General features: G+C 35.2%; 1 protein-coding gene across 1 annotated transcript in view; it reads left to right on the forward strand.

The window, feature by feature from the left end:
- Positions 1-14,637, forward strand: part of LRBA (LPS responsive beige-like anchor protein) — a 357,700-nt gene that overhangs the window by 101,319 nt on the left and 241,744 nt on the right. The window contains 2 exon segments of the mRNA XM_056489737.1: positions 14,046-14,082; positions 14,085-14,109. Of these exon segments, the coding sequence (XP_056345712.1) occupies positions 14,046-14,082; positions 14,085-14,109 (62 nt within the window).

Below are 14,637 nucleotides of genomic sequence, written 5' to 3' on the forward strand. Positions count from 1 at the left end.
AAAAAATTACACTCTGAAAGTTGGTCTTACTGCCCTTATAGGCAAATCTTAAGGTCTTCAGCTTGCTTTCTTTTTTTTTTTTTCCTTGTCTAACTTAGTTTTCGTGGGTTGAGTGGTAAAGTTTTTGACACAGATATTTCTTTGTTATGATATTTCATATTCTTCCAAATCCTTTTGTTGGTGGATTCTGGTGCTCATAAAGAAGTCAGTGTGCATCTCTTGCATGGGCAGCATCTTGGCCATATCATCTTTTACTTTGATCAAGAGTCTTAATTGAGCAATACCAACATGTTCCATGTACCCATACATGATTCCATTATTTTTCCTAAGGAAGAGAACAGGAATTTAATTTTTTTAGAATTTTTCCACATCCTCCTTCCTCTTCCACCCCATTGCTTAAGTGTTTGTGGAATGCAGTGGGATCTTCAGGCTTTTATGAGTATCCTCTGCTCAGAAAAAATCTTTGCATTGATTATCCAGGTTCATTACCTCAGGAATGGATTTCTGCAGTGTGTTCTAAAATGTGGCAAGCTTTGCATTGCTTGGAGATTTTAGTTGATGTAGAAGATGGCAGGTTTTCAGTGTTGGTTGAGAGAACACATTATGCTGATGCTCTGTGATCTGCACTGGTTCCTAATTTACTTTTAAGTGCAATTTGATATGATGGATAACTATAGTAATTGCTATGAAGTTTTAATTGAATTGACTATAGGTTATCTGAAGACCAATGCCACTGTAACACCATGGCAGCCAAACTCAACAGATTCATCAAAACTCTTTAGCAATATCCTGCTGTAGATATGAGAAAATAAGTGCTGTTGGAACACTTTTTATGTGCCCCAAGTATTAGATGATGATATTTTTAATCACAGTAATGTTCTTCCATCTGATCACTTTGTTCTAACAGCTGAAAATAAGTTTAAAAAGAATTTGATAATCCTTTAGATATGTCATCAAATATATATATGTGTGTGTTTTGGCATGAAGAGTAGATTCTGTAGGCTGTCAGATGATTTTCTATCAACTGTAGTACATGCTCTAATTTCCTTTTAAAAGCCATTTAGAAGATAGCAGGAGTGGAAAGGTTTTCTTTTTATACAGTGTGAACTTCTGCCAATAGGATCTTTGTCTGTATCAAAGATTAATGCAGCTGTACATGAGTTAAAAAGCTTCAGTGATAGATTGCTTTCATGATAAAATGGTTAGAAACACAACTTTATCAGGCAAATGAAAATGATTTAGATCTTAACATACAAAAATTGAACTTACCAAAGTCTAAATTGAGAAGTTCAGGGGAATATTTTGCAAGGGCCATAGGTGTTTGCTTTGTGCCTTGTATTGATAACTTTGCTTGAAATGTTGTGTCAGAAACTTTATAGTGCACCTTTGTCGTATTTTTTTTAAATTTAAAAAAAATATTTTTATTGCTTATATTCTTTAGAAATATTTGCAGATTGGAAGAATATTTGCTAACCTAGCTTTTTGTAGAGATGAGGTGGCTGTGGAAGGGAGAATATTCAAGATCATCTTACTCTACTATGGATTATTTAGATTCAGATCTGCTCAGATCTGTATCTCAGATCTACTTTGTACCAAGTGGATCCAGGCACATTAATAAAACTGTGTAAATCCTAACATTTAAAAACATGAGATTGCCAAACATGTTATTAATTGTTATGCAAGCAGCAGTGGGGATGTTTCTAGTGTAATTTAGTAACAAATAATACATGGTCCTTGTAAGTGGAAAACAAAATGGAAGATCTTCATCCTAATGTTTTTTTAGGATGCCTCTGGATGGAAAGTAATTGGGAAATGTCTGTTGAGCTTTATGTCTAGTGCTACTTCTGATAGTTTCAGTGAAAAGATTTTACATTATAAACTCCTTTTACCTCAAAAATTCTTTTCCCCCTGCAATGTATGTTTTAGTCTACAGTGGTTTAGTTTTGCAGGATGGAGACTGTGGTCAGAGCCAGGAAGAAAGAAAGGTAGATCCCATAGTAGCCAGGGGCCATGCTATCAAAGTATTCTCCTGGGGCAGAAGAGATTTTAGTTCCATTAATGTTTCAGGTAACAATTATTATCACCAGGTAAAATAATCTGTCTGAAAAGTTTCAGTATATCCTCACAAAATAGCTAATAGTCCATTAAGGGCATTCAGCAGTCTTGTAGAAGAGTCCAGTTCTGAAAGAAATTCAGCTCTCTCAGTTTGTAAAAGCAACACTGTGATTCATCTGTTTGTCCTCAATTGCCATTTCCTTTCTTTGTTGTGATACAGGGTTTCTGCATTTTCCTGCATTGCAGGACACTTAATATATGCACAGTGAGCTGTTTGGCTAGTGGTCAGTAGGATTAACTTTGGAGAATGTGAATGAAAGTCCTGGAAGGTGTGAGTGGGCACTGGCCGTGGAATCCAGACTCCTTAAATGTGGTCCTTTGGCGCTTGGATTTTAGATACTGTCTTGTCAGTAAGTTTCCTTCTAACAAAACAGAAGGTTACATTACCAAATCTGTTCTTTAGAGCACCTAGATTCTCCTTTACACTGATATATCTGGGAGTTTATGCATAGTGTGACTTCTTTTTTTCCTGAGTGGGAGTTTTGCTTCCATCCCTGAAATCCGAGTATTTCAGTTTGGGTGCTGAAAACATCTATTGACAACTTTCATGCTTGGTATTTGTCACTGAGCAGAATACTTGGAATAATTACAAATGGATTACATATGCTATGGATATTTTGCTGCTTGCTTCATTGAACTATGTTATACATTTGAAGTGTCTGAAACTGAAGATCAGATTGGTAGATAATTGTCTGAAGTGCAAATCTGATAAGATTGAAATAAATGGAAACAGCTGGGAAAACCTTTCCTTTGAACTGGAGTATGTTGAAATTACATTTAAAATAGCTGCATATATATTTTTTTTAAATTTGACTTAAGCAGTATGTTGATTTTGTCTCTCCAGAACTAGATTATTGTAATATATTCTGTGTGAAACACCAGGATAATGTAAAACCTGTCTATTAGAACTTCATCCCTGCTCTGATTTCCTGTTGCTTTCTAAATTGTTTGAGAGTTTAATTGCCTGTAGTTGCCTGTTGAGTTCCATGGAATTTCTTAGAGAGCACCCTAGCATGTTTAAGTAGGAGTTTCTTTCAAACTGCTATTCTTAAAATTGCTAAGGTTCACACTTTATTACACTTATAATCTTCTTGAAATCTGCCTTTTCTCTTAGGTGTAATTGCTGGCTTCAGGAATATTGTGTTTTTAGTATGGCATGTGGATAGGCTATTTAAAGTGCCTGTGTCCATCACTGGCTAAATTTAAAAAACAATTAAAAAAATTGTGATAGACTCATACAAGAAAAAGTATGCCATGAAGTGAATGGATGAATATTGACAGTTTCCTTAGTAGTAGAAATCAAAGAAGTTTATAACTTTGATTTTGCCTTAAGCGTGAAAATAGGTTGGAATGTATTGAGAATTGTTTGCCAATACTGCACGAATAATAAGTGACCTGTTCTTGACTTAGGGATGCAATGAGCACTTTGTAGTTGTATCCTGGCAGGTGGGGGTCTCAATGGTTAAAATGTGTTTGCTTTATATCTTTGTATCTCTCCCTAATACTTAGTCTAGGAGGATGTTTTAAGGATTTACTCATTCTTAAATTTGGAGATTAAATGTACAATGTGAGATTTTAAGATGAGCAAAATCTACACATCAGCTTTCAGAGAAGGAATTGTGAGCTTTGTGGTTTAGAAGTATGAAAAGAGTCAAGATGGACTCTATATATCAGACTAAGAAAGTGTATAGAGAGGTACAAGCAGATAGTTGTAATAAAGCCGTGACATTTTTGTTTGGAATGATATGAAGCGTTGTTTCTTGAGACAATCCAGTTGGAGGATTCAACACGTCTTAAAAGTTTTTGGTAGAGAAATGGATAAAAGATTGGTTTTGTGGTTCATAACCCTGTCTTTGAAATATTTTGTCACACTGGAGTGGAGAGACATGAACTTTCCTAAGTTGTTCTTACTAAAACAGTTTTGTGGCAAAAGTGAGGGTTTTTTCCCCCCGATTTTATTTTTTTAAAGTACAATCTTTAGTGATTCTGTAGATTTCTCATGTATTATAAGCTCATATGAAGAAAAACTCTCTCATGAGTTAAAAATATATGCATTTGGCCAGAAATTCAGGACATGGTGTTGGTGTGAGTTTAATGGAAAACACACCCTCTACAGCTAGAAATATTAGCCCTTAAAGCTGTGTTGCTGCGAGTTTGTTTGATTAATGTATAGGTTTTTATGTCTAGGGAGGAGAGTGGGTTGTCTAATGTAAATGTGAGTCTTGGGAGTGGGATAGGGGAACAAGACAGCTTCATTTCCATTAATGTACAGTGCTGCAGATGTTCAAAACCAAGGGAACATAATTTAGCTGCAGAAGCAAGACTTTTTTGAAGAAAAAAGGCATCCTGTTGCTTCACCAGCACACTAGGACTTAAAAAAACACCACCATTTAAGGTGAGTTTTGTGCAGCAAGAGCACACCCTGTGGCTTGGCAGTCTAGTCAGAAGGATGATACCACGCTGACTTTATAACTAGATCTTTGAACAATATTCTCATGGGTGGTAAATGCAAAACAAAGTAATATCAACTGGCACTTAATTCTGTGAGCTCCCTGCTGGTGGGGCTCTGCACTGAAATGGAACTCTTCCTGACAGGAAGTCAGCCACGAAGTGTGGAGACCTCTGAAAATAAAGTGTGCTTTAATTTGACACCCTGCTGTTTTACAGCCATTCTGTTTAATTTGAGACTATGGAAAGAGGGTTAGTGCAGGGGAGGGGTATGAGATTATGGAAAGTTCAGTGAGCAGCAATGCTTGTTGCTGATTTAATACTAATTACAAATATGGGAACTTTTTTGTTCGTGTTAATAAACCAAATAATGTGTCTCTATTTCCAATCAGAACTGCTTGTGGAACTCAGGATTTGGGGAACTGTGCTGTTTACTGGAAGTTCTACCCAGAGAAACTTTGTGTAGTGGTGCTGCTCAGTTTATTGTCTGACTTGCACTCTTATTTATATGCCTCTGTGCTTTTTGCCCATTTCTGCAACTGGGAAAACATTTGTCTCATCAAGGGTTGTTTGCAATGCACTAATTTTTCCATGGGTGTTTTGCAATAAGTGATAAAAACTCATAATTCAGATTAGGCAGCAATCATGATATTGAGGTCTGTTAGGTGTTAGATCCTAGTTCAGAGTCAATTTTGATTCAGAAGAAACATCTGGATTTTCCAGAGCTCTTTGAATAGTTCTGCAGACTTCTGTTTCTATTTCTACATGAAACCAAGATGGATGTATTTTTCTTTTGGTTAATCTGCTTAGTGAGTGCAGGTGAGGAAAATTATTATTTATCATCTTTATTGTAGTTACGGATGACAATAGAAACCTTTGTTGCAACATGTTGTATATATATTGTATTTTATTGTAAATAAAGACAATAGACGCAGGATGAGGAGGGGAGTAGAGTATGCAAGTATGTAATGGGAGAGAGATTAGTTTTTCTGCCCTTTAAAAAAAATTGATTTAGCTTCATTTTCTCTAAATCTTTTCTTAAAAGGTCTGCATGAGGATAGGGTTGCCTAAGGGAATGTCAAGGGACAGGTTTGGACATCCTGTGTTATGAGTGAAGAGGTGGGGTTTGTTTGCATTCTTGAGTTTCATTCCCTTGGAGGTACAATGATAGCAAGAATCTTGTTCCTCATGTGCATGCCTTCATTGTGAGAGTTTAAGTAGAAACCAAGCTATATTTGGGGAAAAGGGTGGTACCAGAATCATGGAATCATAGAAGGTTTGGATTGGAAGGATCCTTAAAGATCATTTAGTGCCAACCCACTGCCATATAAACGGGTTTATGGTTCCAAAACAAGTATTGTATTTCTTTATTAGTTAAATTTATTTATTTGAAGCTAAGAACATTGGGCAGGAAGGTTGCTGCTATTTGATGGTGATGATGAATGTTGCTATCAGTGGGACCAGTCCAGCACTACTGGTGCTGCTGTGCAGCACTGAATTTGCTGTGATTTTCTTGTTTTTGTAATTTGTAGTCTACCTTGAAAGGCATTTTCCTTCCTGTTCAGTGGTTTTACAAAATCTCAAATTGCAATCACAGTTAAACAAAAATGCACTGAAATCAAGGGTCAGTTGTGTTATGCTTCTGCTATTCCTCAATTTGTTTGCCTTTGTTCATGAAAACGATGCTGATCCTGCAACTTAATTAATTGGATCTTTTCCCTTTGTTCGTCTTATGTTGTCGCATTTCCTCACGTCTGTTTTTCTGACTCATCTCCTTTTGACTTAAGAGTTTTGTGCTTCCCATTGCTGCTTATTTACAGAACTGCTTGGTACTTTGATTTCTCAATTAATTTTTTAGATTTCCATTTGTATTCTTTCTGAAGCTAGTCTTTCATCTTGGCATTGAAAATAGCCGATGGTTAAAGGACCTGGAGAGGAAACTGCAGTGGAGAAGGTTTGCTGCAGGATGAACTCAAACCTGACCCCTAATTTTGTTTCATGGGGCGTCATGGCAACAGCCTGCCAGTGGGAGAGAGAAGGGGAGAAGCTGGGGACTTGGAAACAGCGATCCACTCATTCAGTTTTTCCCCCAGTTTTTCATACTTATTTGAAACTAGATACAAAAATGAAGTTTATGGGTTTTGATCAGAGAGATATGCAGATTTTATGCTGTGAAAATTATTACTGATATAATTTTATTTATGCAGACAGTGGTAGTTTTATAATTTTGCATTAATTTTTGATTAAGTTAAAGTTTTATTGCTGCTTTAAGAATATTTGATGTCACCATAAATTATGGCAAATGCAACTTATTTTAAGATTTTTTTGGCTGAGTGCAATTGTTGAAGATTGTATATGCTGTAACATTTTGCATAGCATATCTTTCATAGTGATGTATTTTTTAGGATAGATTTGTATCCTTTATAGAGAAGGCTACTTCTCACTTTCAGAGTAATCTCATAGCACAAAAGGCATTGTCTGACAAGTAGACAGTTTTTTCTGTGGTATTTTTATTGAAGAATCTAGTACTCAAGTATGTAACTCCAGCTCTACATGTGTATAATTTATTTTCAGTATCTATAAAAGCTTGCTGTGACTTGAACTCTAACTTTTAAGTATTGAAATTAAACTCTCATTATAGTTTTAGGCATTTACTACTAACAACATAATACTAGTTTATAGGAAGCTCTGTTTACATGGAATAACCCACATGGTTAAACAGCAGGGGAGTCTTCTGCTTTTAGTTAAAAACCTGCTGTTTCTGTGTGGCTTATTTACTACTTCTTTAATTCTTAATGTAGTGTGCTGTAGAATTGAGCATGCAAAAGTCAGCAAAGAGTTCTGTTTTTTGCATCTAAGGTTATTACTTGCTGTACAATAATAAAGGCACTATTTTATTGGGTTAGTTGTAATTAACTTCAGCACTAGGCATTGATATAAATCATTCCTAATCTGTTTTCTTTACATTTTCATTCTTTTAAACTGGTTGAACATAGCTTCTTTCTGTTGTCCTTTTACATGAGGACTAGGGGTGTAATTGCTTTTTTGAATTAGGCTGTCGGAAGCTAATGTGTGTGTTGGTCCAAGAATTGATTAAGGAACACTGATGAATTTCATATAGCACTCTTAAAAGATTTGTAATAAATACTCTGCAGCGGTGATAACATTAGAACTCAAACAGTGTTGTCATGCTGTGCAGCTGGGAAAATATTTCAATATAAGAAACTTTGATTTGGTTTCATAGTTAAAATTGTAAAGAATTTTGTGGTTATGAATAAAATAAAAAAAAAAAAGTCATGTTCCACATTTCCCCAGAGTATATTTTATGAAAAGAGCTATCGTTATTATAATCTTTGTTTTGGTGTTGGACAAAACAGAGGAAAAATACTGAAACAGTGTTAATTTTAATTTTCTGCTTAATGTTTGATACCACATGGGTCCTGTGCCATTCTGACTGATTTATCAATATACATGTACTGCAGCCTGTTTGGTTGTTCCTTAGCAGCACAGATTTGAAACAACAATTTTGTTTGTTCTTTTCAGTCACCTTTGCAACGCTGAACATGTTTGTTTCTTGAATTCCTTCTATTTTTCAGGGGTAGATAATCATACATGCGCAATCTCAGCCCACCTTTATGTCTGGTTCATTAGTTTGATCTGAGTGTGTTTGGGATATCTATCACATTAGTGGGCGTGGTGTTATACCTTCACCTGAGAAGCTCTCTCATCTAGGGAATTTTTACACAACTTTCTCCTGGAAGACTCATTAAAATTTTCAATACAAAAACTTCAGTTGTGTACTGTCACCAGCAGATTTTTTGACAAAAAGCAATGTCTTTTTTAATGGAATGCCAGCAGTAAATACTTTTTATTATAACTGGGTGTGCTTGATAGTTTTAAAAGTCTTATAAAAATAATTAGCTCTTTTATATAGTTCTAATGGCAGCCTTGCAAGTTTCCCCTGGAGCAGTCTCTAATGAACAGGCCTTGATTTTTCCAGTTGGGCTTTCAGATTCCCAGAGGACTTGACTTCAGACCTTGCAGGGCAGCAGCTGCCATTTGTCTTGAGCCCAGAGTTGCCAAACAGACAGCCCATGTACTAATAGGACACATTTGTACAGCCCGAGTGCGTGGGACCCCGCTAGAGCCCTAATGACCATCATCTGTTGAGAGCTTGTGGCTGGCCAGGGTTAGAGTAACTTTTATCACCCTTATTGAAATCAAGCCCTCTCTATTGATTAGTGAGGTAGCTTGGCTTGTTACATAGATGCCATGGTAAAGCTTTCATAGAGAAGCCTTTGTTTAAATTTCAGTAAATCCAAGCCTGTTTGATAAGATTTTTTTAAGGATAGTAGTAAATATTTTAGCAAGTTCTCACTTTATTTCAGGATTCAGCAACAGTGGTGATGTTTTGTAGAGAATGCACCATGAAAATATTTATTGAAATTGTTTTTTTTGCTCAGCCAGTTTCTGATAGTTCTTTCATTATTTGTTTATGGTTTTTAAATTTTATTTGAGCATACAGGTATGCCTGTGTATATACTGGATAACTATCTCAAATATATTCTCTTGTTATTTTTATATTAATTTGAGTCACATCTTTGCAAAATGTTCCTCTTTTGTAAGTGCTTGACATGTGGTAATTTCGATATTAAATTGCTGCATGGTTTCTAGATATGATTTCCCATAACTCCATGTTGCCTTTAATTTTTTTCAATGGAGTTTTATAGATTAAAATAACTGAAGCATGCTTCAGCCTTTAAAAGTAATTTATGTTTGCAGAGATTCTGCTTAACATGCAGTCTAACTTTTTTTTAATTATGAAGAGCCCAGCTGAGATATAATCTACTTTTCACTATATGTTCTTTATTGCTAAGTTCATTCAAGCCTGTAGTGGATGTGGTGCTGAGAGAGTGCTGACACCAAGTGCAAACACTGCTGAAAAGTTCTTGATAGTTTACTTTAGGCACTTAAAGATTAGTGTATCTCTCTATGAACAAGTTTTTCATGCAGATTTGACCTTTACTCTAGGATATAATATGTCTCTTAGTCATATGTTAACACATTTTCCCCCCCTGCTCCTTAGTGCCCCATTCATAGTTGTCAGTACCAAAGTCATCCTTCTCCTTTGTTTCATAACCAAAATAAATTATCAAAACTCCTCCAGCTTTTTGGGAAGTATGGATTAGTGAAGAATTTTCTCTTTTTTGCCTGCTGATGAGTGTGTGTTTCAACTGCTAGATATAATCCTTAGTTGTAGAATATGTTAAACTGTTTAGAAGAATTTTTTTTAAGTTTTTGAGAAAAATGAGGTTTTAAGGAGCATGCATGTGTATATATATGAATGGGAGCAGCAGAACAGTTTGCTACAGTTGGAAATAGAGCACTTTTCATCTATTGGAAATGTTCTAAATATTCTGTTTAAAATCCATGGCTAATTGCTTAGCCATCGGACCAGTTGATGGGTTGGTCTTGCAAATGTGTGTATATACCTTGAAGAATGTAGGTTTTGGGGTATTCATAGAATTGTAGAATGGTTTGAATTGAAAATGACCTTAAAGAACCTCTGGGTCCAACACCCCTGCCATAATTGTTTAAGATATGGTTATATTACTTTACCAAAGGTGTACAGCTGAGGAAAGGTATGTCCATTTGCTGCCTACAGGCAAGCACTTCAAATTCCAAACCAACAAAAACGTGTATCAACAAAATTTTCTTAACAGTTGCTTGAGTGACTACAGTATAGGAGTGGTTGTATTGGGCTAGATAAAGGCTCAACTTTGCTTCTTGTCCCATCTCCAACTATAGACACAAAGAGGTGCTCAAAAAGGATAAAATAGGACAAGTGTGATACTCTTCCACTCTCCAGCAACTTTTACTCATGGTATTTTCTGAATTGGATGCAATTTCTCTGTATTTAGCCAATATTTTGGCTAAATTTTGTTTATTTTTTTGATGTGTACTTGTTCCATCTCACTTGATCCTATTGAACTTTTAATCACCATGACATTTCTTTACACAATGTTTAAAGAACCACCTGCATTCTTTGTTTTGAAGCTGGCTCCTGCTATCTACTGCTTGAGAAAAAGGCTTTTAGGGTGAACAAGAGGTTCCTGAAGTATTTGGTCTGAACAAGGATACTCAGAATGTGTAGGAAGCCAATAACAAATGGAAAAAAAATCAAATTCAAGGCAGAAAGTTCTTTAAGAACTTCGCTTATCTGATCATACCATGTGATTAGAGACGTACTTTGTTTTTACAAAAAGAAATCTGAGGATCAAATGGTGTGAAAGACTTTTGAAGACAGTGGGAAAGACATCTGAAGACAGAGGTAGCTACACATACACATCTAGGTGCAATGACATAAAATGGGATGTACAAGTGCTAAAGACTGTTTGCTACACTAATCTTGTTGCTGGTTATGGTCTAATCCAGCTTGTGGTATTTTGTATGTTTTGGTCTTTGGTTATGGTCTAATGCATGCTGTTGGTCTTGGTATTTCCCAGAAAAAAAGTAAATGTAGTAATTTATGAGTTTTATTAGAGTATTTGGTGCTGTCATACAACTGATCATTAGTTAAGGTTAATTAAAAAAAAAAAACCCATTGTAAAATAGATTAAATAACCCCAGCATTACTCAAATGGGACAACAGGTCATGATATCAACCTTGAGGGAGATTATTAGTTTCTGAAAGGAGGGGTTTAGGACCACTACTGTTTAATGTTTCCATTTAATGACTCTTGTGCACTCAGTAAGAATGTGCTAATGAAAATTGTTGATGATATAAAATTAAAGCTATAGAGGGCTGGGATGTATTTTTTGCTCATTTCAGAGTTAGGCTGCATACAAAGGAAATGTAATATGTTATTCCATACAAAATTATAATTCAGATTAGGTTTGCAGCATCATTTCAGGAAAGGTTTAGTCCTTGTCTAGGGTATTATGGGACTGTTGATAGTTTCTATTAAGGAAATAGGTGACACAATAGTGAGTTAGGAAATTACCTTATCAGACACAGTATTTGAATAAAATGTAATTTCTTATTTGTCTCCTTGTCATGGTGATTTTTCATTGGAATTATTTGTGATGGTGTCTAGTGCTTCTTGGTTTTTCCTCTGCCTCCCTGTTGAGTGTTCAGTGACCAAAAGCATTAGAAGTAGATGATGTCTCTTGGTCACTAAACATTTACAGCCACGGGAAATGATGGGCAATTACCTACAGCTTAGAATAGGTATGAAATTATTGTCTCAGTTGATCTTCCCTTACAGCCCTTCCTCAGAAAAGTGCTGAAATGTGTTTTGTAGTTATTTAGTTGCATTAGTGGTTGAGTTTGAAGCTTTTAACATGTTTTTTCCCTAATACCTGTGGGAGATGGATAACTAAGATGCTGATATAATAATGCAATATCTATACTGAGTGTAATTGTTTGAGAGTGAACATATACTGTGGGGAAATATTGAATGGATCATGAAAGATGAAGACCATTAGTCTTTTCTTTCAACTATTAAAAAAAGCTTTAGGGTGTGTTCAGCTGTGATTTATGAAAATGTTTAGACTAACACCTTCTTTGATGTTGTCTGATGTAGAGAAAAATGCTGAAAAGTATCATGATAAATGCACTTTCTTTTCAGTTTTGGCAACTTCCATCTTCACCAATTAAATTTTCAAGTATTGTTGTGAGTTCTTTAGAGAGGAGAACAGCAGATGGGCAGTGTCATAAGTGGAAAAAATTATTTTGCTTTTCTTGAGTTTTCTCACACTTTAGCTAACAGAATAGTTTCAGTTACCATTATATAAAGCTAAATGTTTAGAACCTGATACTACATTTAAAATCTCTTAGAAGAATTATTTGCATATCCTATTTTGTTGAGAATATTAGAAACTAAAAGGCTTTTTTCTTTTCCACTAGAATATACTTATAATTTGTGATGAATAATACATCACAAGTTGCAATTGTTGTGATTATTCTGCTTTTAATTCTGACTCCTTGAAAATTGTAATATATTATTGCAGATTAAACATGATGAGCATGATAAACATGATAAACGTGTTAGGCCTGGAAAAACAGATTGAGAAATCAAAGTTATAATTTCTCCCCTACATTTGAAATTTGTTTTTGTTTTTGTTTTTTTTAGTTTTGTTTGTTTGTTTGTTTTTTGGGTTTTTTTTTTGGCGTATGAGGGCAGAGGGGCAGGATTTAAGTTTTAAATAACAACGTTGTTTCAGTGTGTGTCTGATCAAACCTTTGTCTCACAGTCTGAGAGGTAATTCTGCAACTCTTAGCACCAAAAAATGCATCCTGACACTGTGTATTAAAAACCTCCTACGTTCAGAAATCTGAAATTTGTTTAAGACGTATTTCCTCCTTTGAACTTTTTGCCTGCCTTGGAGCTGATGAGATTTTTTTTTAAAATAACCACAGTGATATAAGTACTCATGTAGATAATCAGTAGGGTTATTATTTCATAGAACAAAGAGTAAAAAATCAAGGAAGTTGATGTGGAAAAGCACATGAAACTTAACTATCTGTCTGCTGCAGAATCAGTCTTTTGTATTAGATTAGAAGAGTTGAAGAGTTTAAATCAAGAGCTGTATTTATCTTATTCTATTTTCCTCTACATTTTCCCCAAAAGATGAGGTACACACATTTGCTGCTCTTAGTTTTTAGCTAGGTTAACTTGTTCCTATGTTGTCTAGGATTAAAAAATCTGCTTTGTGTGTTTGTTAACTAATTTTTTTTTCTTCTCATCTTTCAAATGAGGGTAACAAGCCCCAGTGATAGGTCATCTGAGTTGGTTGCTTTCCCCTGTGGCTCTTGTGGGGGCCAGGCAAAACCCACTACATATTTAAGAGGTGTAGAATTTTGCTTAATTCAAGGTTCAACTGGATTTAGGGAATCTGCAGTGCATGTTCAATGGCCATTAGCATAATTTCAGTGGGTTAAAAATGTTACATTTTTTAAAAACGGTGTGTATTAATGACACAATATTTGGATTATTAGCAGATTTTTTTTTAAATGAGTGGAGATGACTGTGTGATGCTGAAGTGAGGATTATTATTAGGAAATATGCCTAATAGGCTTTAAACTACAAGAAGAATGTGTGTCTAAGGACTGAGCCTTGCCTTAATGTGTAACAGTGTCTAGCACTATCATGGTTCACTAAGGCAAAAAGCATCCCTGAACTGAGCAAGTTCAGGATTATTGCATGACATAACAAAAGAAAATGATGGAATCCTTTGTGGGATGTTTTTGGATTTTCTTCTCCTCTTAATATGACCTTAAGTAAATGATGCTGCCCTGTTCCTTCATACTGGCATTCATTGCTTCCTGATCAGGACACAATTAGTGCTTTGTGTGTTTGGTGATAGTGCTGTAAGTTGCTAGAGCTGAAAAGAAAGTGTTTGATTTTGTCTCTGAAAATGTCTCTTCCAAGCTTTGTTTTTATACAGCTAGTTTTCTCTTCTTTTTTGTCTTTACCCAGGAGTGGCAAAACTCTATACAGAAGAATGCTGGCCTGGCCTTATTGAGCTTGTCAACGAAGGAAGGTAAGTCACAATATTTGATAGCACCTCTGCCTTAGCCTTCAGGGAGTTCTGTGCCTTGAAACTTTTTAAAAATTATTTTTCTTCTTCCTTTTTGTGTAATTTTCTCTGAGTTTTAAGAGCATGGTTTTATTTTCTTTAGTACTTTGGTTCTAATTCTGAATATGGGATTTTGCAGAATCTTAATGCTCTTTAGTTTCATTAAATACTTTGCTTATCTGTGTGTCATGGATTTTCTTTCTTCCTGTCCTTGTGTACTGGTTAATGTTGAAACTATAATTTGTATTCAGCTAATCTCTTGAGAAAGGGAATTGATATTTGAAAGACATTACTGCTAGGAATTGTAAGATAAGCCTCTGTCTCAAAATTAGATTCCAGTTTGCTCATTTATTTCTGATCTATCTCTTAAACTAGAAAGGAGCAGAGTCCCTCTAAGGAAAAAAATCCTCTTAATATTACCAATTAGTTTAATATTCTGTCCATAACTTTATATGTATATTATTGGAACTTATAGAAAATGACAGAGCAGGT

The sequence above is a fragment of the Oenanthe melanoleuca genome, chromosome 4 (assembly GCF_029582105.1).
Source record: "Oenanthe melanoleuca isolate GR-GAL-2019-014 chromosome 4, OMel1.0, whole genome shotgun sequence".
Classification (NCBI taxonomy): Eukaryota; Metazoa; Chordata; class Aves; order Passeriformes; family Muscicapidae; genus Oenanthe; species Oenanthe melanoleuca.